The following is a 27,870-nucleotide window of genomic DNA, read 5'->3' as shown; positions in this document are numbered from 1 at the left end:
CACTGTTGTGGAGTAATTTGACGAGCGGTGGTTGCACAGAAAACATTAAGACTAAATTAAGTTGCCCTAGGCCCCAGAGGTTTCCTAAGCAAAGCAGTGCTTGTTCCAGAGTGTCTAGCAGCACTAGTCACTACAGACAGTGTAGAACAGCATCCGTGTTAAGTGAGCAGCCTTCTCTGCACATCCAGTGGAGTAGTGCAACTGCAGAGTCCAGTGGTTCTGTGTGGATGCCTCAGAAACACTGCACTGCACTGGGTGACGTCTGACTGGAAGGTTCGTAGGATGAAGAAGTGTGTCAAGTACATCATTCCTCCAAAATGGAGAGCAGACTGGGGCCGGGGGCTCGGCATTGCCGGGGATCAGCGTGACTGCTTAAGGAAGGCCACGCAGCAGTTCTGTGAATATGTTAAATATCACTCAGTGTTCAGTTTGGTTGTTTGATTGTGGATTTATAAAATAGTGTCTGATAGCGTTCCTTAGGCTGGCCTGTAGCTTGCTATGTGTTCTGGGCTAGCTTTGACCTTGATCCTCCTGCCTGCCCCAGCTGCCTGAGTGCTGGGGTGACAGGTGTGAGCCGCTCTTGGTTGAAATCCTGTGTCTGAAGCAGTGTTTGGCGCATACGTGGTGTGTTTTGGTTCCACACAGATCAGAGGAAGCCAACAAAGCATTTTCAGCAGCTGTGCAGATGCATGATGTGCTGGTGAAGGCTTGGGCCATGTGGGGCGACTACCTGGAGAGCATCTTCGTGAAGGAGCGGCAGCTGCACCTGGGCGTGTCTGCCATCACCTGCTACCTTCATGCTTGCCGGCACCAGAATGAGAGCAAATCTAGGAAGTACTTGGCCAAGGTGAGACTGGAGATTCATCTTTGCCGCAAAGCAGCTTTGGGCTTGGGTCAAGGTCCAGCTCCAAATCTGAGTGAGGTCTGCTTCCCTGCCCTCACTTCCATCTCCCTACAGTGGGACGTTGCACAGTTGAAGCTAAGGAAGTGGAGGCCTGAACATCCTGGGGTCTTGGCCTTTCCTTTATGTCTAGTGCTCTCTGGGGTCACACTCTGGACAGGACCTTCTAGGCCAGAGGAACAGAAATCCACCCTGGCACGCTCTCCATCCAGTGCCTCAGCACAGTTAGAATTAATGCTTGCAGTGGACATAGGAATAAGCTCTGCTGGGGGTTTCGAATCCGGGTTGAACATGAGCTTTGGGGTGTACATGAACACACATGGTAGCTAAGCTGGGTGCTGTGGCAGCATCACCCTCGTGCACTCTGCAGTCACAAGCTCTGCAGGACCAGGCTCCAGCCTGTGGTTTGCCTGCTATGGTTGCTGATGATCAGATTCTCATAAAAATCTGTTTGGACTGGGTGAGGGTACACCTGTGAACAAGCAGGTAATCGCTGCCGTCTCCAACAGTTACTGCTGGTCTCCAGGTTGGATCATTTAGCAGTAAAACTGGACTCAAGTTACAGATTGTCTTCAACTGTAAAGGTTTAGTTTAAGCTTTGCATTCATTGCCCGTTGTGGCCAGTACCACCACTTCATTTAAGGTCGGGGAAAAGCCACTTGATTGAGGTTCTCAGAATTCTCATGTAACTAAAACATGTCCTCTGCCTTAGGTGTTGTGGCTTCTGAGTTTTGATGATGACAAGAATACACTGGCGGATGCTGTGGACAAGTACTGCATCGGTGTGCCCCCCATCCAGTGGCTGGCGTGGATTCCACAGCTCCTCACCTGCCTGGTGGGCTCCGAGGGCAAGCTGCTCCTCAACCTCATCAGCCAGGTAGAGTTAGGCAAACCTGGACCCCGTGGAGTATATGGATGTAGGAGTCTGAGGGATGAGGACCTTGCATTTGTTTGTTTGTTGGTTTGTTTGTTTGATTTTTTGAGACAGGATTTTTTGTGTATCTCTGGCTATTCTGGAACTCACTCTGTAGACCAGGCTGGCCTCAAACTCAAGAGATCGCCTGCCTCTGCCTCCTGGGTGCTGGGACTAAAGACATGCGCCACCACCCCACCAACATTTGTTTTTTATGTCGATGAGTGTTCTGCCTGCATGTACACCTGCAGGCCAGAAGAGGGCATCAGACCCTATTATAGATGCTTGTGAGCAACCATGTGGTTGCTTTGGAATTGAACGCAGGACCTCTGGAAGAGCGGCCAGTGCTCTTAACCGCTGAGCCATCCCTCCAGCCCTAGATGAAGACTCTTAAGTAGTAGTGGTGCAGTTGATTAGAGTGGGATACTCAAGGCGTCAGCAAGCAGCCACCCGCTGTGCCCCACAGAGCAGGCAGCACCTGTCTGATTGGTTCGTCCAATGGAGATTGTCCTGTGATACCTAGAAAAGACACTGTTGCTTGAGAACACGTGGCAGTGATGCTCCTGAACCCTGACGTTTTGCCTAGAGCCTGGCTGCCAGGTTACCGCCTTAGTCTGTCCTGTATTGTCACTAATGCAGTAGCTGCACACACACAAGCCAGGTGCCACGTGGCCTTGGCAGTTAGATGTGCCTGTCTTCTTCTGTGGCACATCTGGAAGGGGCTGAGTGACAGGGTAATCTCCTTGGTCACAAGCTAGTATGATAGAACTAATGCCTGCCCCCTTGAGTACATGTTTCTTTGCGTCCTCCAGTAGTTACACAGACTAGAGTTACACAGACCACATGTTGCACTTAGTGGGCTTCTCCTTTATTTGGAGTCACTGTATGGCTTGAAATGGCTTGAGCCCAATATCAAGACTAACAGATACATAGGAATCTGTGATTGGCTGAGATCCAGGTCTGGGGTCAGTGTCTCTTGCTTTCCTTAGATTTACTGAAGAAAATAGAGTAAGGTTTCTGCCATTAATGGTCACCAAGTAGAATTTATGAGACGCGGTCTGTTGGGATTTTAAACAACTGAGCCAGAGATTTCATTTGGTGGCCAACAGCTACATATATTACGTCAGTCACTTGGTATTGGCCTCTTTGACCCAAATGCACAACCAAAACCCATTCACTGCTTGCTCATGCTTAACTCCGCGTATACATTGTCCATCACCCAGAATATGTATTGGGGAACAATGCTGTTGACTCCTTGCTGACTCCCAGCAGGTTGGACGAGTGTATCCGCAAGCGGTCTACTTTCCCATCCGGACGCTGTACCTGACCCTGAAGATAGAGCAGAGAGAGCGCTATAAGAGTGGTATGTCTTGGCTGGGAAGGCTGGGGGGGTCTCGGGGGTCAGTCTGGGGTACCGCAGAGCACTGCTGCTGCAGGCTCACACCTGCCCACAGCTCCTCCTCTGTGTGGTCGTCTTCTCTTTGGTCAGGGCCAGAGGACTAAGCCTGATGGCTGAGTAGTTTGTGGTTCTTCCCTGCCACAGCGGGAAAAGCGTCCATGGGGGTGACGTACCGGAGGTAGAATAAATTGGTGAAGCCCCAGTTGTAGGAAATTAGAGAGCTCTGCTCAGCACAAAGATGGCAGTGTGCAGATGTGCTGTGGACCTGTTGAGGACTGTCTTGAGCTGTCAGAATCTGGCCTCCAGTTGTTCTAAGAACAGTCAAAGAATATGACTTTAGATTACATTGAAGATTCTTGAGGAGGAAAGGACTGACTTAGTGGTTGGGGTACTTGGTAAGCTCTGGTGCATCATAAACCATTGGCCTCCTCATGTTGCACCAGAGGAAATACGACCAAGTGGGCACAGACACACACAGTGCACTCAACTCTCTGGCTGGTCATTTGAAGATGAAGGTTATTTTCTTAGTTCCTGACTAAATACAGTGAGCTCAAGCCAGAAATCGGTCATGCAGTGTTCTGTAGCATGTTTCTCAGAGAGAGACTGTTTTTCAAAAACATCATTTGCAAGTGAGTGAATGAAGTGTGTAGACCAGTTTTGTTTTGTTTTAGCTGCTTTTCAGTTTTTTGAACTTCAGTAGCAAGGAATGTGTTGGGACGTCATTTTCCAAATATTTTCTGTCAGACGGCAGATGACGAAAGGGGCTCAGGGAGCCATGGCCCTGGCCTACTTGGACTCTGGTTCACTGGCGCACACACACGCTGGCTTTTCCCTGAACTACCCGTAGCCAGGGCAGAGCCGACCATGCTCTCTGCTCCTCAGCCAAGTGGGACAGCTGCTCCTAGAACCAGGGCATCTCTGCCTTGTCCCTGGGGTGAAAGGTCTGGTCCCACAATGGCACAAACCTGTGGCCAGTGGGCCCTGGAGCACTCTAAACTCGTCATAAGTGGGTCTTGCGCTGACATTGGCGTTGTGTGTGTTGCTCTCAGATTCTGGACAACAGCAGCCCAGTTCAGTGGGTAACCAGTCCCATTCTGCATCAGATCCAGGGCCCATAAGAGCAACGGCGCCCATGTGGCGCTGCAGCCGCATCATGCACATGCAGCGGGAGCTTCACCCCACCCTCCTGTCTTCCCTGGAAGGCATCGTCGACCAGATGGTCTGGTTCAGAGAGAACTGGCACGAGGAGGTAGGTGGGCCCGATGCTGCACTGCCGCCTCCCATAGAGGAAGTGGACAGAAGTGTCTGCACACATGCTGTCCTCAGACTGGGTGTTTGGTCAGCCCGCTGTTGACAGTTGAATGTAGGTAGCCATGCAGCTTCAAGTCATTGAATAAATGGGGAGTGGATGAGGGCGGGGGGGTTTGTAACTCAGTAGGTAGAATGCTTGCCTGGAGTACACAAAGCCCAGCACCATGTAAACAAACCATGGTGACCCATTCCTTCAGTCCTGAAACTCAGGAGGTAGGGACAGGAATCTCAGGAGTTCCAAACCATCCTGGACTACATGTGATGACGAGAGGGAAATGAAGGTAGGCAGCCACTCCTCGCTGCGGTACCCTCCACAGCTTCAGGCACTTCTGACTGTGTGAGGGAAGGACTGTGCTCTCTCCTTGAGGGCAGTCACCTCAGCTGGTGACACAACCCACCAGCTTTCCTGCCCTGTAGTGTTGTCTTACTGGGCTCTGGGCCAGCTTGTTGGTGTGAGACTTCATAGGTAGCACCGGCTGCCAGCTGTTGGTAAAGGCAGAAACGACTGGGTGAGTGGTCAGGTCTGGCGGCGCCTTTGGCTGCCTCGCTGCCCTCTGGCTGATGGTCTTCATTTCTTCTGCCAGGTGCTCAGGCAGCTCCAGCAAGGCCTGGCAAAATGTTACTCTGTCGCCTTTGAAAAGAGCGGCGCTGTGTCGGACGCCAAGATTACTCCTCACACGCTTAACTTTGTCAAGAAGCTGGTGAGCACTTTCGGAGTGGGCCTGGAGAACGTGTCCAACGTCTCAACCATGTTCTCCAGTGCGGCCTCTGAGTCTCTGGCCCGCCGGGCACAAGCCACAGCCCAGGACCCCGTCTTCCAGAAGCTGAAGGGCCAGTTCACCACAGGTGAGCCTTGCACTGGGCACATGCTTCTTCAACTTTGTTAAACTCAGGCCAGGTGTGACACCAGCACTTGGGAAGCAGAGGCAGGCAGACCTCTTAAGTTCCAGGACAGCCAGAGCAATGTCGTGAGACCCCGTCTCAATACTTAAAACCTAAGGAAGCCAGGAATGTCAGCAGTCTGACTTCATGCCTTGCTTTCCACTGAAGAGCTAGAATGTGGCCTTGCCTCGCTTGGTTTTAGGGCAGAGCTACAAGGTGAGGTAGAGGACTTCAAAGGATAAAATGCAGGCTCGATAAGTGGGGTGCAAACTTGCAGCACAGGAGGCAGGATGACAGGGGGACTGTTTTATTACTTGTGGTTCATGTGAAGGCATTTTCTTTCCTATGCTTGTAGGTGTTCAAATCCTCCCCTGGTCTCTTCCCGCCTCATCTGAGGGAACCTCACCACTCCCTAGCTCACATATGTGTTTACATGGCACAGAGCGCAACATGCTGTTTAGAGCGACTTATCCCAAAGAGGTCATTACCGTCAGAGAGGACATGGAAACAAGACGCAGGCGCCTCAGTTTCTAAAATGAAACATTTTTACTTACTGTTCTTATAAGTGTCTAAAACATCATTTTTCACTGATACGTACTGAAACTATAGGCAACATGGAATGTATTTCTTTCTTTCCCTCAAGCTGGCTGAATACTCAACTGCTAAGCCACACCTCCAGTCCCAAAACTTCAATGATTTCCATATTATCCTTAAAGAATGCAACTAAAGCCAGGTGGTGGTGATGCACACCTTTCATCCCAGCATTCGAGACAGCGAGACAGAAACAGGCAGATTTCTGTGAGTTCAAGGCCAGCCTGGTCTACAAGAACTAGTTCCAGGACAGACTCCAAAGCTACAGGGAAACCCTGTCTTGAAAAAAGAATGCAGCTAAAATGGTGTGTTGTGTGTGTACCTATAGTAGATACCTGTTGATTATGCAAGATGCTTTAGAATTCCAGCCACAGCCTACTGTCCCTCTACCTGGCTTGCAGAGTGTGGCCCTGTCATCTCACGGGTCGGTCTGGGACCGCTTGGGCTCCTGTTGGTGAACTTATAAGGTGTTTGAGGGTGGCACAGTCTGCCTCATTCTGCGTCTTCCACATGGTAGACCTTTGTTGAGGAACATCAGGGATGTGCATGCCTGTGACCCTGCACTCTGTACTTGTATTCACACATAAAGACATTATAGACCCACAGAGATGATAAATAAGAGAAAGAATTTTTGGGCTTTGCCCTCCTTTTCCCCAGGGAACTTGCTACTGTTAGCTCAGACGCTAGCCTCTGAAGTCAGCAGTGCCGTCGCCCTGTTAGAGGGAAGCACACGGGATGACCGTTTTACCAATCACACTTTACTGGCATCCCAAGGACCACCTGCTTTTAACTGGAGGCCGGTGTTCACTGTCTTAATCTGATACGTCAGATCCCTCCATTCCGTGTAGTTTGAAATAGAATCAGATATGAGTTGAAGCACTCAGTTTTCAGTGTGAAAGCTACAAAACCAAAAATTTAAGTTAAAATCACAAGGTTTCCTCAGATATAGCCAAAGGTGAATGAGAACAGTCTGACCTTCTCCAGATTCTGTGTGTAGGTAATGAGCTTGTCTTCACCAGTAGCCCTAAAGAAAAGGGAGGGCACTCGGGGTTTTCATGTAGTAAGGTGTGCATGAATATTCCTTGCATAAACTATCCAGGCCTGCTTCAGGAGGTAGAGCATAGAATAGCTGTGTCGTTATCCCGACTTAGCCGTGGAAGGGAATTACTGGTGGGCACCTCAGCTGGGGTGAGTCTCAGAGAACCCACGCTTGAGGCTCCGGGGTTTGGATCCAGGACTTAGGGAAGCGAGGCAGCCGGTCTTCCACTGAGCTGCAGCACCAGCCCCTGTGAGGACTTGAGAGGACTTCAGTAACAGAACAGAAAGTGCAGCTCGGGGGCTGGTCTCAGTCGTCATGGAAACAGATGTGGAGGGGAGGGAGGAAGGAAATACATCGACTAACCCGAAACAGAAGCTTCTATTCAGCTCACACAGGGGCTGTAGGTGGAACAGCCAAAGGCCTGGCGCCTTGCCTCCCGCACCCTCGCAGCAGTTCTGGATGGATCCCAGGACTTGACCAGCCAGCTGTGCTAACCCAGCCTTGAAGCTGGTTTTCATCGTGCTTATTTTATTCTGCAGATTTTGACTTTAGTGTCCCAGGATCCATGAAGCTTCATAATCTCATTTCAAAATTGAAAAAGTGGATTAAAATCCTTGAAGCTAAAACCAAGCAGCTTCCCAAATTCTTCCTCATAGAAGAAAAGTGTCGGTTCTTAAGCAATTTCTCAGCTCAGACAGCTGAAGTGGAGATTCCTGGGGAGTTTTTGATGCCTAAACCAACACATTACTACATCAAGATCGCTCGGTAAGCACAGGGCCTGGTGTGTAGAGGGCTTTGGGGTGCTACCATGCTGGTTCCTTGGTGTGGGGCGGACAGTTCTGTTGTTGGTGTCTTCCAGGACCTGAACTGACTGCAGGGTTACTGCCCTGAGAGAAGGCCAGGTTTGTTTGCAAAGACCTTTTTTAAGTCGCCATAGAACTTGGCAGACTGAACTGTGCCAGGGGTTTACTCTTTTTGGTTTTTGAACTTTCATTTACTGGTGCTTAGACAATTGAGGTCTTGGCATATCTTATCAGCTGTATCTTGTTTTACAAGTGGTACTTTTTTTCATGTCCATTTGTGTTTTGTGTGCGTGAATATATGGCGGGGAGGTCCCCTGGAACTGAAGTTACAGACGATTGTGAGCCACCACATGGGTGCTGAGACTTGAACCCGAGTCTTCTGAAAGAGCATCCAGTGCTGTTACCTACAGAACCATCTCTCTGGTCCCCTCAGCTGTATATTGTAAAGACAAGCTTCCCTGACTACCCTGCCACTTTCCTTATACAGTAATCCAGTATGATACCATAGTTACCAAATAGAAAATAAGATTGTTATTCTGTTTGTTTATTAACTCTTAACATGCAATATAAAAGCATATCTGTGCCCAGGTGTTGTGCTGCACATTTCTAAGTCCTAGTCAGAGTGCTAAGGCAGGAAGATGGTTCTGAGTTAGAGCCACTCTGGGTTCCACGGCAAGTACTAGGCCGGGCAGGTCAAGTAAGACCCTCTCCAAAACAACAGAAAAGGGGCCAATGAATGGCTCAGTGAGTAAAGAGGCCTACCGCATACCTCGTGATCCAGGTCCAATACCTGGAATCCACATGGTGGAAGGAGAGAGCCCACTCTGATCACCACAAGTACATCATGTATGCAAAATGGAAATAAAAATGTAATTAGAAGCTGGACGGTGGTGGTGCACTCGGGAGGCAGAGACAGGAGGGCCTCTGTAAGTAAGAGACCAGCCTGGTCTACAAAGCAAGTTGCTGGGCAGCCAGAGCTGTATAGAGAAACTCTGTCTCAACGAAACAAAAAAGCCAAAATAAGCAAATAAAAGTCAGAGCATGGTTGGCAGTTGTAGAGCTGACTAGAGTGTGCTGAATTCCACTTGAGGATTAGCAGCGCTCTGGAGAGGCTGCCTCCAGTAAATGGCAGGCAACTTGTTGCTTATTTCTGAATTGACCCTGTCTTTGCACACACCCAGACCTGTTCCCCTTTCCTCTGAGTCTCCCTCCTCCCTGGCTTCCTTCCGTCAGTCCTTGATACATCCGAGATTACCGGCCGCCCTGCCTGTTTGTCTGTGACAGTCCTTAACACTCTTGTTTCCCCAACGAAGGGTCAGTTGATGCTCTCCTCCATCTGCTTTGCAGCTTCATGCCCCGAGTGGAGATTGTCCAGAAGCACAACACGGCAGCTCGCAGGCTCTACATCCGGGGACACAACGGCAAGATCTACCCGTACTTGGTCATGAATGATGCCTGCCTCACCGAGTCACGGCGGGAGGAGCGTGTGCTGCAGCTGCTTCGCCTGCTGAACCCTTGCCTGGAGAAGAGAAAGGAGACCACCAAGAGGCACTTGTTCTTCACAGGTATGAGAGCCACATCTGTATGACAGGGAAGCTGTGGGCATGCCCTGCCTCAACTGATCTCTCACTGTGGGCTCAGAGCTCACACTGGGGCTCTCCCGCCTGTGTCCAGCTCTGTACAGTCTTGCTTGGGAGCTATAGTTCTGTGTGGGGTTGCTTTTTCTTGGGGCTACACCAAGAGCAGCTGGCCATGTTACCAGGTTGTTCCCAATACAGTCTCTACCCTGGGCTTCCTGGTGTGTAATCTCTGAAATTGGGAACCCTCCTGTAAGGGCCTAAACTCTAATCCTTTATGGACTGGTCTTCTGACAACAAAGGTGTAACCAGCCCTACTCCCTACCCCTTCTGATGTTCTGGGTTTTTTATATTATTTTATTTATTTATTTTCTTGAGGCAGTCTCTCTGACCTGAAACTCAGAGATCTGCCTGCCTCTGCCTCCCACACATGCTGTTATTAATGTGCCTCCCCGTCCAGCTTAGCCTAGCTCATTTTGATCAGAGACATTTGACCTTTAACTTTTAATATCCTAAAATCTGTGGATTCGGAGCCAGAAGATGATGTTCGGTGCGTGAGACCACATGCTGCTTTCACCCCAGTTCCTGAGGCTGCAGCTCCCTCTTCTGTCGGCCATGAGAAGCTGCACTCCCATGCACACAACCACACAGACACAGTGTACACATACTGTAACAAATACAGATGAGGAGCTAGAGGATGGCTCCCCACTCAGCTGCCTGTTCCTGCAGAGGTCTGGGTTTGTTTCCCGGCGTCCACATGACGGCCCACAGCCATCTGTAACTCTTTTCTGGTCGCTCTGGTCACCAGGTATTCTCATGGTGTGCCTACATACATTTAGGCAGCACGTGCATGCACGTGTGCGCACGCGTACACACGCACACACAAACACACACAAATCTTTTTTAAAAATAAAAAAGTGAGTAAATAGATAAAAATCTATAGGTTTGGGGAGGTGTTGCTTTGTTACATATTCTTTGGTTTTTTTGAGATAGGGACTCACTATCACTGTGTAGACTATGCTGGCCTCAAACTCAGAGATCTACCTGCTTCTTGCCTCCCCCAGCTAAAATAAGTCTTTTGAATTCAAAAAGAAATCTGAAGAATTTTGTTGTATCAGAAATGTGGTCACATACCAGCATGTGTTCCGCGCTGCCTCCCACCCCTGGGTTAGCAGGCAGTAAGTCCAGCTTGGTGTCTTGGGATCATGGGAATTTCTCCTGGATGGAAGTCCACAGCTGTGGTTTAGCCGTGGTCTCCTAAAATTAGAAAGCACAAGCATCTGTGGTGCAGCCCACCAGTACTACCCCAGTCTTTGGGCTCGCAGCAGAACAGGACGCACCAGGTTGTGCAGCCCGAGGAAGGCAGTCAGTCTTGGCTCCCTCCAGCTGACTTTACTCCTTAAAGTAGTATCTTAATTATTCTTTTGTTTAATCACTAAACTGCCCCCATAGGCATGAAAAACCCAAAGTGCCCATAAGTCAGGGACTCTGCTGGCTGGCGTCACAGGGAGGCAGCCCTGGTGCCATGGCAGCAGGTGGTGTACCAACCTGCTGGTTGCTCCCAGCTGGAGCTCAGGAGTTTGGCCATGGCAGATGCCATCCCAGAGCACACACTACTCAAGAAGCCTCACCTCAGCTCTACAGTCGTCGGGAACAGACTGTAGGGTTTCTGTTATAGTGGAGTCTCACTGAACCTCAGGTGACAGACATGTCGGCTGCCTTTCTGTGCAGAGCTGGAGCCAGCCCTTCTAGTTGCAGGTAGACAGATAACAGGTGCATTAGAGCTAGGGTGGCCCAGCTAGAGAAGGCCTCTAAGGACTAAGCATGGGCAGAGTCCGTGCTAAATGCTGTTGAGAGCACCTGTCAAGGACTTAACCCTACAGCTGGTGTCTACGGCATCTGCTGAGTAACTGAGGTGTGTGCTCCGGGCTGGTGGCGGGAAGGGAGTGCTGAGTGCTGACCTGGTCACTCTTGCTCACCCTGCCTCCTTTTTCCCCAGTTCCTCGGGTTGTGGCTGTGTCCCCACAGATGCGCCTCGTGGAAGACAACCCCTCCTCGCTTTCCCTGGTGGAGATCTACAAGCAGCGCTGTGCCAAGAAAGGCATTGAGCACGACAACCCCATCTCCCGTTACTATGACAGGCTGGCCACAGTGCAGGCACGGGGAACGCAGGCCAGTCACCAGGTACCAGGCAGGAGGCCATCTACTGCCCGGGGCTTCTGTCCATGCTGCTTGGTTACAGTGGGCTGTCCTGCGAGGGACTCCTCACTCCTGATGAGATAGATGGGAGAGGTCAGATGGCTGGTGACCATCTGTTGCAGGGGGTTTGTGGTGAGGCTCTTGACCTCAGAGTGTCCATTGTCCCTGCCCTGCACTTAGAGCTAAACTCAGAAATTAGACTTTAAACACCAGTGGATGGCATGCTCACTTGGCAGCCAATGACATTGGGTGACACCTGTCTAGACCCTGTGGGGTTTCTAAAATGCTGAATGTGACCGACCAAAACCTTTGGGATCCAGCTGTGTGGGTTGCCTGGGGCAGGAGCACGAGTGGGCCATAGGATCCCAGACAGCCTGTGCTCCCAGGGTGACAGAGGGCCCTCTCCTTATTTGCAGATTCCTGCCCTTGGCTGGGAAGATTTTGTCCAGGGTTGTGTGGAGCGGCAAGAGGCAGCTGTTTTGGCCCCTCCCCAGGTGCCACGGGGTCCTTCTGTGCATTACCAGGAGAGGCCACGGGGTGGAAGCCATGACCTGCCCTGTGTTGCCTGGGGCTCATTGTAGTTTCTCTGGGTCCTGCAACATTGGGCTTTATTTAGGAGGCTAGAGCTCACAGGGTGTCCTTTCCACCTCCTCAGCAGGGAGAGCCTGAGGTGGTCCTGGCTGGCATGGTCTGAGGCAGCTCCCTGCCCCTTCAGGCAGAGGGAGTGAGTCCCTGCTTCCTCCCTCATAGGCTTCTAGACAGAACGGAGGCCTTGTCAGTTGAGGGAGAATTGGGTGTTTTATAGCACAGGTCATGGCCTGGTCATTCTGAGCCCCCTCGGGCAGAGGTCATGAGCAAGGCCATCAGAGGAAGCCGCTAGCTACAGCGTCTGTGCTTCACTAGTAGCCCGGGGAGTGGTGTTGGTCCAGCTCTCAGACTGTCTGAGGAGAAACACTGGCCACACTGGGTGACCAGCTCCCCGGCCTCCTCTCTGCTCCGGCTGGTTTGTGCTGACTCTGCTCCATTCTTGTGGTTCTAGTAACACTTACTGAGATAAGATTCACACTGGAGTGTCTATAGCTGATCCTTAGCTGTATAGCCATTGGCCACCACGCCCCATCTTTACCCAGGTCCAGCCCCAGGTGGTCCATGGCGCTTTCTGTCTCTGGAGTTGCCTGATGTTGACATGACACGAATGGAATTGGACTTCATGTCTGACTTCCCTCGTGCAGTGGTTGAATCCACTCTGCTAGCCTGTGTTCCTTTTCCATTGCCACTTTCTCCTCTAGTGTGTGAGCATAGTGCTTTCAGTTTGTCCGTTTATCAGTTGTCGCTTCTGGATGATTTGTTTATTTTTGGCTACATAACGAGAGCTGCTGTGGACGTTGTCACACTTGCCTGTGTGAATTTGTATTCATTTCTTCTGAGAATATATTTATCTCTACGCCCAGATGTAGAATTGTTGGGTTCCATAGTGAACGTTTTTAACATTTGAGTGACCTACATTCTAGAGTGCCTGTGGTGTGTGTCCTAATTCCTGTGTCATGGCCACTGCCTTCCCCCCTTGTAGCCACCGGGGTGGGGCATGAAATACTAGTAGTTGCTCCCCAGTGGTGACAAGAGTCTTTCTGTGTTACTGGCTACTTATCTTTTCTCCTTGCATGATGCCTGTTCAGTCCCTACCTGTTTTTAAGTTAAACAGTTTCTCTGTTTTAAGTACTCGTTTTTAATGTATATGTGCGCTTTTGCCTGAATGCGTATCTGTGTACTGTCTGTGTGTCTGGTGCCCTTGAAAGTCAGAGAGGGTGGTGGGCCCCCTGGATCTAGAGTTGCAAGCAGTCACATGGGTGCCGGGAACCCAATCCAGGTCCTCCACAATAGCAGCCTGCTGCTGAGCCATCTCTCCAGCCCCTGATTTGTATTTTATATTGAATTCTAGACATTCGTATATGACACAGTGACTCTCCTAGACTTTGTTCCTCTGTTGTAGGTAGCTGTTGAAATCAGCTCAGTTTGGAAGTCAGTAGCTGGCTCAATGGGTGCATTTGTGTGCATGTGTGTGTATTTGGCAGTATGGGGTCTAAGCCAAGGACCTCACATACGCTAGGCAAGCACGCTACCACTAAACTAGCACCCAGCTTTTGATCTGACAGGTGTTCTGAGATGTTTGAACCAATCTGCCTCATGTCTGTTTTGCTGGTGTCTGTCTGGGCCATGCTATCAGCATGATTCAACAATTTGTAGCTTTATCTTTGCTCTCACTCCTACTGGGACAGAACCTCAGGGTCACATACAGTTAAATACACTTGACCTTCTAAGTTCCTGGAATGTTCTGGTTGTGTCGAAGCTGCTGCTCCTCCCACCATTCTCCTGCACCAGCTCTTGTGTTTGGCCAGGCTCTTGCAGGCTCCAGGTGATGGTGTGGTCTCTGATACCTGCAGTGTTAAGTAGTTACCCTCGGTTCTTTAGTAAACACTGTATTGCCAAGTGAACTTGACTGAAACAGGGTCAGACCTTGTCGATCAGATAGGTCAGTTGGGGACAGCTCTTGGGATGAGGTTTAGCAGCCCTGGCCACTGTGGAGGTAGGGGAGCCTGGCAGGAAGACACATGAAATTGCCAAGACTCAGCCTGTTGCTCCTAGACGAGAGCTCAGAGAGCTCATCTGGCCATTGTTAGAAGGGAGCGTTTGATTTCTAGAGAAGACTTTTCCCAGCTGGACTAAAGCTGTCTCTGAAGTTCCTGAGATTTGGTGTCTTGCAGCACAGAACTGAGTTCATGCAAATGTCTGTTCTCTTTTTGATTAGCTCTTTGGTTCATGACACTTCTCTGTGCATGGTTTAAAGAAGATGTTGGTGTCCAGCTTCCTTTGTCCCCTTTGTTAGCTGGCTGTTGCTTTCTGAGGCAGCAGAGGTGAAAGTAGCTTTGTGTGTTGACCCTGGGAGGCATGCTCCACACAGCTGTGGCTTCCCTTCAGACAGCCGCACTGGCGGTGGGTACGTCGGCTTAGCGGGAAACTGAGGTCTGCAGTGTTCAGTCAGACGTTAAGTAAGCCAGGAGTCGCAACACAAGAGCTTTCTATCTGCTCAAAACATGGGCAAAGAATCATAGAGTGATGTCTTCCAGGTCCTCCGAGACATTCTCAAAGAGGTCCAGAGCAACATGGTCCCCCGCAGCATGCTGAAGGAGTGGGCTCTGCACACCTTCCCCAACGCTACAGACTACTGGACCTTCCGGAAAATGTTCACCATCCAGCTGGCGCTCATCGGCTTCGCAGAGTTCGTCCTGCATCTCAATAGACTCAACCCTGAGATGTTACAGATTGCTCAGGTAGTTTGCTGTCAACAGACAGACCCTGCCTTGACTCCTCTGCCCTGCCAGTGTGGAGCTTAAAAATATCTCCCTCTAAAATGTAGGACACAGGAAAGCTGAACGTCGCTTACTTCCGATTTGACATAAATGATGCAACTGGGGACTTAGATGCCAACCGTCCAGTCCCTTTCCGCCTCACACCCAACATTTCTGAGTTCCTGACCACCATTGGTGTCTCCGGCCCGCTGACTGCCTCCATGATTGCTGTTGCACGGTGCTTTGCCCAGCCCAACTTCAAGGTGGGTCTCAGCATCTTCCTGTGAGAAGTATGAACCGATTCTTTAGTTCCACCCGGGCGCTCAGTGGTGTTCTAGGCCTGCGAACAAGAAGGGACCTGTTAGAAATGGAGTAGTTGAGGAAGGCTTGCAATGTTTGTTGTCTTAAAATGTACAGAATGAAAGGGGGGGCACTTTGCCAAAAGGAATCTAAAGTGCTCAGTTGAACCCCTACTTATTAGTTCTCCCATCCACCTACTACCCAGGCCCGACCCTGCTTAGCTTCCGAGATCAGATGAGATCAGGCGCGTTCAAGATGGTGTGGCCAGAGACACTAATGAGTTCTCTATAGCAACTTCCGGCTCTGGCCCCCATCTTACATGCTTCCTGGCCTGAAAGGGCTGAAGTATTTTCTGGCATGCTGCCTCCCTTCTCCAGGGCGGAAGTGAGGCCCAAGCAGACACAGACACCTAGGATATGCAAGGTGTACTAGTAGGTAGGGCCAGCGGTTGCTGCTGTAGACCAGGTGGTTTGAGGCTCTTGTCTAAAAAACCAGTGCTGGGGGCTGGAGTGTTGGCTCAGTTAGACAGAGCACTAGTCACTTTGTAGAGCACCCCAGTTGAATTTCCAGCACCCACATGGTGGCTCACAACCATTTGTAACTCTACTGACTTAATGTGGGCACTGGACGCATCTTCACTTAAATGCTACAAGTTAAAAACATTCAAAAGCATGAAATAAAATTAAAATGTTTAAAAATTTATAACTGTCAAGCCGGCAGATAGCAAGGGGGTTTCAGAGGTGAAGTGCGGACAATATTCAGAGTGTGGAGCAGATGCTGGAGCAAGAAAGAGGAGGAAGAGCTGGTTCCTAGGGATGTAAAGTAAAGATGGGGTTTTTGGTTTGATTGGAAGGCTTGGGTTATGTAAGCCTCAGCTGACTGCTCACGAATGCCCAGTTATTCATAGATAAAAGATGGTAAATAGGGCATTTTTTTCACCTAGGAGTTAATTCTAGGGACAGTTTGTCTTATCATGTATGCTCCTAAAACCAGTCCAGGCCAGATCAGCCTAGTGTCTCTAACTCCCCAAATATGTTTCAGGATGTGTTTGTCACAAAATGCGAGTTGCTAAGGGTTGCTGGGGAGCTGTAGGTTAGTGACTCAGTGACCTGGTGCAGAGAAGTGTGTGTGTGTAGCTCAAGTCGGGACTGACCTTACTTACCCTTCACCTGTGTGCCTCACCAAGATGCCCTCAGCACCCTGGCAAGCACAAGACTGTCTGCTCTGAGCACGGTGGCAGGACACAACATTCAAGCCTGCCACTTCTGGGTGTCCCCCTGTGCCTGGGACACTGGTACATTCCAGTGGATTCCCAGCAGATATCCCAGTGTTGTGTCAGAGAAGAAGTGCTTTGTTTAGTCCCTGGGTGGCAGTCTGGCCCTGGCCACTCTTGTTAGATGGGCCCACACCATAAAACTGCCCCAGTCACCCCTGATGGAACACAAGCCGTTTCCCCTCTCGTTTGCACAGGTGGATGGCATTTTGAAAACTGTGCTCCGGGACGAGATCATTGCTTGGCACAAAAAGACCCAGGAGGACACTTCCTCTCCATTGTCGGCCGCCGGGCAGCCTGAGAACATGGACAGCCAGCAGCTGGTCTCCTTGGTTCAGAAAGCTGTCACTGCCATCATGACCCGCCTGCACAACTTGGCCCAGTTTGATGGCGGGGAGAGCAAGGTGAACACCCTGGTGGCCGCCGCCAATAGCCTGGACAACCTATGTCGCATGGACCCTGCCTGGCACCCGTGGCTGTGACCTCAACTCTCACCCCACCCAGAATGTGAAATGTGCCTCTCAGCCTCTGAGCCCACGGCTGTTGAGACCTCGCTCTGCCTTGTTACCCACTTCATTTAGTTCCCTTCCCAGTAGTTTGTGTGTGGAAGAGCGTGAGATTTGTCCTGGAGAGAGCCCTGCACACAAGATGGCCAGGCCATTAGAGATGGCAGAGCCCGACAGAGCAGCTTCTGAGATGCTTTTTAATTAAGGATTGGATTCCCAGATTGGGATTTCCTCCTGTGGTACTCCAGCCTGGAGTGACAGGCAGGTTGAGAAGGTCCCTGTATCCCCTTACCATCCAGAAACTACACCTCTGAGCAGCTGTGTTCAGCAGGGTCCAGGAAATCCACAGGCTTAGAGAAGCAGGAACAGGAGCAGTAGACAGGCTTTCTTCTCTAGCACAGACTGTCACTCTGTCTGTCACTGGCTTTGGGGAATCTCACTAAGTCTCTGACGTGGCTCAGTGAGCCTGCATTGCCTGCCCTGCGGGGAAAGCTGTGGTTGGCCTCATAGATTTCGATTCAGCGGGGCGGAAACGGAACTGTGGAGTCAGCAGGCCAACCTTGCACTTTCTGCTGCTGGCTTGTTGGATCTCTTTTAGAAATTTACTATCATTGTACCAGGAAAAAAAAAAAAGACAAATCATTTGTTTTTCCTTCCTAACTTGAAACGAAAGCGGTGAAAGTTTGTCCCTTTTGGTCTCTGTTACGTTGACATTTTTATAAATCTGAGCATTGAGAAGGTTCTAGCTAAATTTGTACAGTGTGATTTTTTTTTTTAGAATAAATATTTTATAAAAGTATTGTGGTCCCCTATTTTTGTGTTAGCGTGCTTCTGTGTGTCGTCTGGACAGAGTGGCGTGTGACCCGTGGCCCACGGTCACAGCTGGAGGAGGTCTTGGCTCCAAGGGTCAAAGCAAACCAGGTGACAGGAATGCCAGTCCTGACTCTGGCAGCGTGCAGGGCTGTCCATCTTCATCCTGCTGTCTGTAACCATCCGTGTGGATCCTGCTGGATACTCAGCTGGCCTTCATCTGTCCAGTCTCAACCCTGACCAGTTCCTCCATTCTGGGAAGGCAGTATGAACCAAAGTGGACATAAGACAATCCTCAATGGACGTGAGATAACCCTAAGCATATAGCTATGACATTAGCATGACATAGGATGTGTGACTCCTACATAAACATAGACTCTGAGTCTCAAGGAGTTTGCCGTTGGCAGGTGCCAGCTTTCTACAAGGACTCTGCACAGCTGCTTATGACACATGGAGCTGGATCAACACAACCCTCTGCTGACCTTGAACTCTCAATCTACCTTCCCCGGGTCTTCAGCCAGCAGAGACCATTTCTTGAAGCTAAGCTTACCCTAGACTGAAAAGTCAAGTCTGAGGAACACAGCCTACTGGCTCTTAAGAGGAAGGTAGCTGTACACCCCAGCACACAGCTGGAATGTGACCTGGCTATGAGCTCCTTCCTGAAGGCTGGTTGGCCCCAGTAGCCTTACTGGAGTCTTTGTATCAATCTCCAGCCCTTGGGCTATGTGAACCCTTGGTCAAAGAGGGGGATGGCTCTACACATGGCCAGCTTACAGAGAGTGAGGAGCCCTTCTAAGAGCCAATCCTGGAGCAAGTGGGAACCCGCTGAACTCCATCCCAAGCTGCACCCTGGATTACCGACTGAGGCTGAGGGGCGGCATGGTATCCACCTGACGGACGTTCCTGCAGGTTCTTCATGGTCCGCTATGCTCAGTTTCCAGAGAATTGCACCCTTGGTGAGAAAGTGTCTCAGATGCTGGACCAGCGGGAGTTGATGACGGATGGGGACATCAAGGTCGTCATGCTGCACCAGGCTTGAGTAGTAAAGCAACCTTTGATTCTCACCCTGCCAAAGCCAGTCTAGAGTCTGCTACTGCTGAGGAAGAGGCCTGTGGTTCCCTGCCAGGCTCAACCGTGCCGTCACTCTGGAATTGCCTCTCCCACCCCCACCCCCACCGGTAACAGCCAACCGTACAGCGATGGCCAGAATAGGAAGGGTCTTTGCCAGTGAATACCTGGCATCTGTGTTCCAGACTGAGAAAGACTGAGGGTCCCACGACAGGAGATCCGGGATGCCGTGGTGACATGAGCCAAGCTTTTCTCAGCCCAGTGTGATCGTAATGCCTGGAGTTGTGCTTAAGGCTGCCTGTTTAGAATGCGGGCACTCATTTATAGAGGTCACGTTTACAGAGGACTACCATTTAAAGTGTGTGTGTGTGTTCTCTTTAAAGACAGGGTCTTGTATAGCCCATCATAGTCTCAATTTTCCTATGTTGCTGAGGATAATCTTAAATTCTGATCATCTGCCTCCGCCTCTCTAGTGCTGGGACCAGGTGTGTGCACCACTGTCCAAGTGCGCGCATCTCCACGCCTGCCTGTCTATGGTGCTCTGGGAATTGGACAGACCCAGGGCACTCTTTGTACTGGGAAAGTGCTCTACTCCAGTTCTTCCCAAGCCCTCTGCTGATTAATTTATTAAGACAGGGTTTTGCTCTTGCTCAGGATGATCTGGAACTTACTTTGTGGCCACTCAAGCTGACCTTAAACTTGAAGAAATTCTGCCTCAGCCTCCACATTCTGAGAGTAAGTACTTTGATGTGTTTTATATTTTGGGCCCATTTTGAGTTAACACATGTATCTGGTCTAAGGTGTGCAGCTTAATTCTTTTGCATGGGTGTATGTATCATTTTCCCGACCCCATTTCCTGATGATTAATTTTTTTACAGAGTTTGGCAACTGGCAGCCAACTGATGGTGTTTCTGTGTATGTAAACTGGGTCTATTGTACTTCCTATTCATTTAAACATGTTCTGGTTTTCTCACATTGAAACCATTAGTCATTGGGGTATAATTTTCACGCTTGGGAGTTTTTCACTTTTTTTTGTGACTGGTTTCTAAATCTTCCCCATGCATGATTGGAAACATACTAGAACTTTGGGGATTGGAAACATGCTAGGACTTTGGGGGGTGGAGTGCAGCATGTGTGAGGATCGGAAGACAGCCTTTAGGAGGCGGTTCCTCCTACCATGTGCGACCTGGGAATGGAACTCAAGTTGTCAGACTTGGCGGGAAGTGCTCACCCACCTCGCCAGTCCATGCCTTCAGCCTTGTAAGAATTAAGACTTGTTTTGTAGCCTAACATCTGGATGACCCCATGACATTTCAGAAGCCTGCATCTTTTGACTAAGGGGTTTAACCCATTTACATTTAAAGGAATTACCAACAGAAAGGCTTCTGCTTGTGGTTTGACACCTGTTGTCCCTCACTGCTTCTTCATAGCTTGTCTCTTTTATTGCTGCCTTTCTGTGTGTGTCGGTGATTTTTTTTGTAGTGACACATTTTTTGAATACCTCATTTCTATTGACATAAATTTTATAAATACTTTGTAAAAATACGTTGTCTCGTTTTTCTTTATTTTAAAAAAATTATGTGTATAGGTGTTTTGCTTGCATGTGTATGTTTGTGCACCACATACACACATGCAGTGTCCTTGGAGGCCAAAGGGTGGTGTCACATCCCTGGAACTGGAGTTACAGACGGTTGTGAACTGGTATGTGGGGAGCTGAACCTGGGTCCTCTGCAAGAGCAGCCAGTGCTCTTAACCACGGAGCTATCTCTCCAGTCAATATATTCTCTGTATGTCCTAAAATTAGGACACTCTGATTTGAACTCTGCCAGTTTCATCCCATATAAGAACTTCACTCTTTAAAATCCTCTGTCCCGTCTCACTCTGTAAATACCAAGCGTTGCTCTGAGGGGAAGAGACTGTGCCGAGCACTTGCTGCTGTAATAAAGACCAGAGTTCCATCCTGGCACCCACATCAGGCAGCGCCAGCCACCTGTGACTCCAGCTCGGAGGCTCGAGTCCCTCTCCATACCATACAGATGCATGAGTGTTTGTTTTCTCTTTTAAGACAGCATTCTCTGTGTAGCACTGACTGTCCTGGAACTCACTTTGTAGACCAGGCTGGACCCCAGCTCACAGAGCTCCGCCTGCCTCTGCCTCCTGAGTGCCGGGACTAAAGGTGTGCGCCTCCACTGCCTGGCAAACCCCTCCTTTTTAAAAAAATCACAGCTTTGTATGTTCGCTCACATAAGATAGACTTGCTGTTTCTTATGCAGTTATCTTTCAAGGTGGGTAGAAAAATGTGGCCCATTACCAAAGCATTTCTATAATTCTGCAGGATTTTGTTTGAGCACATACTTCCATTTCTATTCAGCTTGAGTGCCCTGTCTCAAGCTGAAGGCCTGACTCCTTGTAGGGTAGTGACCATGGCCATGAATTCTTCATCATTGTTTTTAATATTGGAATGTCCTAATTTTCCCTTCATTTTGTCAAATACAGAGTTCTCAGCGGTTGTCAGCACTTTTAATCCATCTTCCCACTGCTTATTGAGAAACTGCTCATATCTCACCAAGCTTCCCTTGAACCTGGCAGCTTGCTTTTGTTCTGCTTCCAAGGTTTTCTCTTTGCCTGTGGTGCCCATCAGTTATCACAGCATCTGAGAGGCGGAAGCAGGAGGACCATAACTTCACAGCCAACCCTTCGTAGGAAGAACCTGTCTCATATCTTTTGATAGACATATAAACAAACATACATAACTGTTGGGTGACAAAACTTTCCATGGGTAGATGCAGCACACAAACACACCCTACTCATCCCAGAGAGGGAACACACAAAAGACCAAAGTATGGTTTTCTCTGTCAAGTGGGTCCCAAGTATCTAACTCTACCCATGAGCCTTAGCAACAAGTGCCTTTACCTGCTGAGCCATCCTGTTGGCCCCTTCCTGCTACTATGAGTTTAGGCTCACAGGGTGGGTATTTGATTGTTGTACATCTTCAGCCGGTTTCCGGAGTATCGGGTGAGATGCTTTAGTCTGCTCTAGTTGGTCGTCTCGTGTTCTTGTCTGGAACCATTTGAGAGTCTAAAATGTTGTAGTCCATCATATTGCTGATGTCATTCTCTAGACATTTTATATATGTGTGTTTGTGGAGCAGGGATGTAGATGGGGGCACATGGGCACGTGTAGACCAGGAAACCATGCTGGGCATAATCCTCAGTTGTAATCCTCAGGAACACCACCTACTTTCAAAACATGGGCTCTCGTTGGTGTGGGGCTCACCAAGTAGTCTAGGCTGCCTGACCAGTGAGTCCCAGAGATCCGCCTGTCCTGGCATCCCAGTGTTGGGATGCCCTGCGTTTTTATGTCAGCTACAGGGATTGAACTGGGGTCCTCACCCACAGGAGGCTACTGCTTTACCATCTCCTCAGCCTAGACATACTGTTTATTTTCATGAAGTTATAATTTGTAAAAGTTGGAATTTTAGAAAATTAAATTCATTTTATGTATGTGAGTGTTTTGTCCCCTGGTAACTGGAAGGTAATTGGATCCCCTAGAACTGGAGTTAAATATGGTTGCTAACCACCATGTGGATGCTAGGAACTGACCCAGACTCTGTAAGAGCAGCAAGTGATCTAAAACACTGAGCATCTCTCCAGCCCCAAAGTGAACTTATTTTTTTTTTTAAATTATTTATTTATTATGTATACAATATTCTGTCTGTGTGTATGCCTGCAGACCAGAAGAGGGCACCAGACCCCATTCCAGATGGTTGTGAGCCACCATGTGGTTGCTGGGAATTGAACTCAGGACCTTTGGAAAAGCAGGCAATGCTCTTAACCTCTGAGCCATCTCTCCAGCCCCCCCCCCAAAGTGAACATTTTTAAACAACAAACTATAGTTTATTTAAGTAAGTGTATTTCCCATAAAAGTAGACTGAGTCAGGGGCTGCAAAGATGGCTCAGTGGTTAAGAGCACTGCCTGCTCTTCCCAAGGACCCAGGTTCAATTCCCAGTACCCACATGACAGCTCACAATTGTCTGTAAGTCCAGTTCCAGGGGACCCGACATCCTCACGCAGACTTGGATGCAGTGAAACACAAATTCACATAAAAATAAATCTTTAAAGGTAGACTGAGTCCAGCCTTGGACTTAAAGAGACACACTATGAGGAACCTGCCGAGTTCAGCTGTGGGCTAAAGCACCAGGGACCGGCAGCTATGGCCTCCTATCCTTCTAGGCAGAAAAAGGCGGGGGGATTACCTGATAAGATTCCCTTTTAAATAAAGTGTATCTGTAAAGTGAGCCCCTAAAGAATTATAATTGTTGCTAAGTTTCCATTTAAGCCTCCAGATAACAACTTAGCTGCCAACGTTACACTAAATGAGGAAAATAATCGAAATCTCTAAAAGGAGAAGCGGGAAATGGCTGTTTCCAGGCTGAAAGAATTCATTATGTAGCAAAACAGAATGCTGTTCTTACCAGAAATCAGAGAGGTGGAAATGGTTGTCCATTTTTAAGCTTACTGTATATTTTGAAAGCTATGGTACTATCAATAACACCAGTCAGACCCAGAGAGGACAAGAGCCAGGTAACTGTCAAATATAAGGAATTATTAGAGGGCTCAGAGGGCAAAGGTGCTTGCTCTACAAGTCTGGAAAAGTGAGTTTGACTCCCAGATTCCCAGGGGGAGGAGAGAACGAACTGCCAAAAGTTGTTCTCTGACCTCCGAGTGCACTCTGTGATGTGCCTTCTCCCCATCTGAATAATAATAATAATAATAAAATAAAAATTTTAAAGGGAAATAATTAGTGGGCTGGTGGAATGGCCGAGAGGTTAAGAGTGTTTGTTCTTGCAGAGGGTCTGGGTTTGGTTCCCAGCCCCATAGTGGCTCACAACTATTGTAATTCCACTTCCAGGAACCCCAATGTCTTAAGACCTCTGAGAGCATCCAACTTACAGGCAAAGTAGTCATACCCATAAAGTAAGTAAATTTCTATTTTTAAAATGGCAATTATTAGGACTGAGTATGTACTAGAAGTCTTCACTAGTGTGCATTAAACCCTGGAATCCATCTCCAGTCCCCCCCACACACACACCAGTAATCCAGTACTGAGGTGGAGACGGGAGGATCAGAAGTTTAAGACCATACCCAGCTAAACAGCAAGTTTGAGACCGTAGCCAGTTAGATGAGCATACCCACCCCCGTTAGAGAAATCGTTGCTGTATATATGTACTATTTTACTTTTATGTTTCTGTGTGTATATGAGTATATGTCATGTGCATGCAGTACCAGCATAGGCCAGAAGGTGGCATTAGACCCTTGGAACTGGAGTTACAGGCAGTTGGGAACCATTCAATGTGAGTGCCAGAAACTGAACGTCCTTTGCAAGAGCAGCAAATGCTCTCAAGCACTGAGCCATCTCTATCCAGCCCCTAAACAGACTATTTCGAAGATTAACCCAAATTCAGAACTAGCACTACCTATCAAAAGAATGGAATGGTAATGAGTTTAGTTTAGGAGGCTCATACTTCCTGTTCAGACGTGCATCATTCATTTAGCAAGGTCTGAACTTGAACCATGGCACCGTCTGAACTACACAGCGGAAAGAAAAGATGACCACAGTTCCTCTAGTACAGAGGGAACAGTGCCTGTCTGAGATTCTGGACCTTACAAAGCAGATGTGTAGGACAGGCAGTTAGCCTTACTCTAGGCTGTGGACAGCAGGCAGAACCCAGTTCCTGGGTATAAATGTTTCTGTGGCCAGGACTGGGTGTTCTGGGCCAGCAAAGACCTTTGGAGGAGAGGGTCCTCTAGAGCAATAGCTCAGTGTCTAGAATATGGGCCAGGGCTGGAGCTGTCAGGATGGCCGTGTTCTCACTGTAGCCAGATACCCTTCTTCCTGCTCTAGGACGTGGTGGTCAGGGGACTCCCTGTGGGCCCCTGTAATGTCAAGAATGTGTGTTTACCATCCTTGGAGTTTTCGCTGTAGTCTGTGCCCTTTGTCCTCAACTGTGTGAGTACCTGTGTCTCCAGGAAATGAGTAGGCCTTGCCAAAGGCTGTGAAGATGCCCACCTGGCCCACCGTGGGCATGGCTGACCTTTGAACTCTCTCTGGTAGCCTGAGTTTTTCACAGGACATGTGTGCCTAGTTGACTGTTTAGCAGAGATCCTTTCCTTGTCTGTGCACACAGCTTGTGCAAGTGGGGGCCAGAGCTCAAAGTCGGGTGTCATCTTTGGTCGCGCAACACGCTCTGAGGCAGGGTTTCTGGCTGAATCCACCTGGAAGCTCGCTGATTTGCCGAGATCCGCGAGCCTCAGGGGTCCGTCCGTCCTTTGCAGGTGCACAGCCCTCTGCCTGGCTTTTCACGTGAGTTCTGGGGATCAAATCCAGGTTTTCATGATGGTGCAGCAAGCATGTTGCCAACTGAGCCATCTCCCCATCTGAGAGAGCCACACGTGTGTGTATCTGTCTGTCTGTCTGTCTGCGTCCATGAGTGCAGACATTGTGTGTCATGGTGCGTCTGTACAGTCAGGTACTCCCAGGTATTGGTGGTCACCTTCCACCTTGTTCCAAACAGTAACCTATTGGCTGTTGCTGATGCCATGTGAGCTGCCCGCACATTTCCCAGAATTCTCCTGACTCTCCTTTCATCTCTCCACAGGTGCACCTTGGTTACCAGACATGTGCTATGTCCAACTTTTACATGAGTCCCAGGGATTCGAACGCAGGTCTTCACACTTGTGTGTCTTGTGCTTTACAGTGCCGTCCTTTCTGCAGGAACTTCACTTTCTACCCTTGTTTTTCTGACTGTGGTTAAATGATTGGTTTGCAGCTGTGTACCTGGCTGCCGTGTGTGCTAGTGCCCTCAGAGGCCAGAAGGGGGCATCAGATCCCCTGGAGATGGAGTTAGAGGTGATTATGAGCCACCTGATTGGGTGCTGGGCCCTGATTGTCTAGCCATCTCTCCAGCCTGTTTGGGAACTTTTAAAAACATATTTAAAGGATACTGGCGGCCTCACCTTTCTTCAGACCCTTTGCTATCTATTTGCTTTCTTACTTTGCTGACATGGGGTCTAGCTGTGTAGCCCAGGATGGTCTGGTCTTCCCTGTACAGCCCTCCCTGGCTGTCCTCCAACTTTCAATTCCATGTGCAAGCTTCAAGTTCTGGAGTCATAGGTAAGAGCCACTGTGCTCAGACTGGTTTTAGCCTAAGTGTTTGACCCAATGCTAAAGCTTGTCTGAAGAGGTCAGGCAGCCAGTGGTGTCACACACCTGGTTTTGCTTGGTTTTGGTTTTTTCGAGACAGGGTTTCTCTATAGCTTTGGAGCCTGTCCTGGAACTAGCTCTTGTAGACCAGGCTGGTCTACAAGACCACAGATATCCACCTGGACTACACAAGATCAATGCAGAAACAGATCCAGGTGGCAGTGGCGGCTCACACCTTTAATCCAGCACTAGGGAGTTGCATGTCTTTAATCCCCGCACTGAAGGGGAATATAAAATGGGAGGAGACAGAGGCTAGGGCTCAGTCTTGGTAACTGAGTGGCTTGGCTGCTTTGCTTTTCTGATCTTTAGCTAGAACCCCAGTATCTATCTGTCTCTGGTGCGGGGGGCCATCCTGACCAGCAGGAATGAACGCCACCAAAAACGAGAATTCCTTCTCTGGTCACATCTTTATTTGGAGCATTCCCTTGAGGAAAATTGGGGGAAGGGAAGATAGAGCAGGGACGAGAGAAAGCTTAGAGAGAGAGCGTTGGGCCCCGAGGCAGCTGCTTTTAAGCGGTGAAGAGGCTTGAACGCTGTCCTGATTGGTTAATGCCATTCTGCTGGTCTGAGCATGTGCAGGCAAGGGTGCAGGCAAGGGTGCTCAGCCCCACGTGGCTACCTCCAAACTGCAGGACCACCTGTGCCTCCAGGTGGCTCCCAACACTCTGAGGTTTTATTATTCATGCTACACCCAACCATACCTATCTCTTCAGAAATCCCTTTCCTGGACCTGAAGCTCCTCCCTTTCCTCACACAGCTGCTGCCTCCTGGGCAAGTTCTCCTGGCCAGTCTTGTCTTCTCCAAAGACCCCCTGGGCCATCCCTGGGCCTTGCACAGGGCCGGCTGGGCCTCAGCCAATCCCAGTCTTGCTCAGCTCTCACTGCAGTACGGCTGACCCAGAACTTGACAGGATCAGCATCACTGACTGCTGGACCTGCTCTCGGCCCTGTCTGCTTTCTCACTTTTTAAAAGGCCGACACTGACTGGATATTTACTAGGCATTGTAGTAAACGCTTCAGGGCCATTTTTTTTAAAAACACCAATGTATTGTGTAGTATGTGTGTGTACGTGTACACATGTATGTACCATGGTGCATGTCAGAGGACAACTTTTTTCACCAGTACCTGGAGACTGAACTCAGATCATTAGGCTGTACAGCACTTTTATCCACAGCCAAATCACCGGCCCAACGTCTTTCTTTCTTTCTCTTTCTTTCTTTCTTTTTCTTTCTTTCTTTCTTTCTTTCTTTCTCTTCCTTTCTTTCCTTCCTTTTCTTTCCTTCCTACCTCCCTTCCCTTCCTTTCTTTCTGAGATAGTATGTCACTCAGACTAGCCTGAAACTCCATACGAAGCTAAGGATGAACTTGAACTTCTGTCCTCCCTGCCTCTGCTTCCCTCATGCTGGATGACCTGTGGTTACTGTTTTTGCACAAAGCTAATTGCGATGATTCCTTATTCCTAGAACCGACACTTTGCCTTAGGATTGGTTAAAATGAAACTTCAGAGGTCACCAGCACCTTCCACAGCCACGTGAGGAAACTGGAGCCTGCGGTGCTGCCGTCACCTGACACTGGGTCCCATGACTAGACTGATGTTTAGCACCAAGCTAGGCAGACAGGTAAGGATGTCTTCACTGCTGGGCAAAAGGACAGGCCATTGGGGGTAGAGGTAGCAGACTGGCGTCAGG

The 27,870-nt window shown here is 49.2% G+C and overlaps 1 protein-coding gene across 13 annotated transcripts in view; it reads left to right on the top strand.

Moving 5' to 3' along the window:
- Positions 1-17,840, top strand: part of Trrap (transformation/transcription domain associated protein) — a 96,783-nt gene extending 78,943 nt beyond the window's left edge. For 4 of the 13 annotated variants that reach the window (XM_048436757.3, XM_048436763.3, XM_048436760.3 and 1 more), the window contains 12 exons: positions 646-847; positions 1,614-1,778; positions 3,084-3,177; positions 4,263-4,462; positions 5,109-5,370; positions 7,576-7,801; positions 9,187-9,404; positions 11,416-11,600; positions 12,032-12,109; positions 14,741-14,944; positions 15,031-15,225; positions 16,733-17,840. In XM_048436757.3, coding sequence (XP_048292714.3) covers positions 646-847; positions 1,614-1,778; positions 3,084-3,177; positions 4,263-4,462; positions 5,109-5,370; positions 7,576-7,801; positions 9,187-9,404; positions 11,416-11,600; positions 12,032-12,109; positions 14,741-14,944; positions 15,031-15,225; positions 16,733-17,017 — 2,314 coding nt within the window. In that variant the 3' untranslated portion in view covers positions 17,018-17,840. The remainder of the gene's footprint in view (positions 1-645; positions 848-1,613; positions 1,779-3,083; positions 3,178-4,262; positions 4,463-5,108; positions 5,371-7,575; positions 7,802-9,186; positions 9,405-11,415; positions 11,601-12,031; positions 12,110-14,740; positions 14,945-15,030; positions 15,226-16,732) is intronic. The other 9 variants (XM_085684007.2, XM_048436771.3, XM_048436766.3 and 6 more) reach the window with 6 other exon arrangements.
- The last annotated feature ends 10,030 nt before the right edge of the window (positions 17,841-27,870 follow it).

This window comes from Myodes glareolus, chromosome 2 (assembly GCF_982192425.1).
Source record: "Myodes glareolus chromosome 2, mMyoGla1.1, whole genome shotgun sequence".
In the NCBI taxonomy this organism is placed as follows: domain Eukaryota; kingdom Metazoa; phylum Chordata; class Mammalia; order Rodentia; family Cricetidae; genus Myodes; species Myodes glareolus.
The sequence above is the reverse complement of the archived record's forward strand: the minus strand, read 5'-3'. Positions and strand labels throughout refer to the sequence as shown.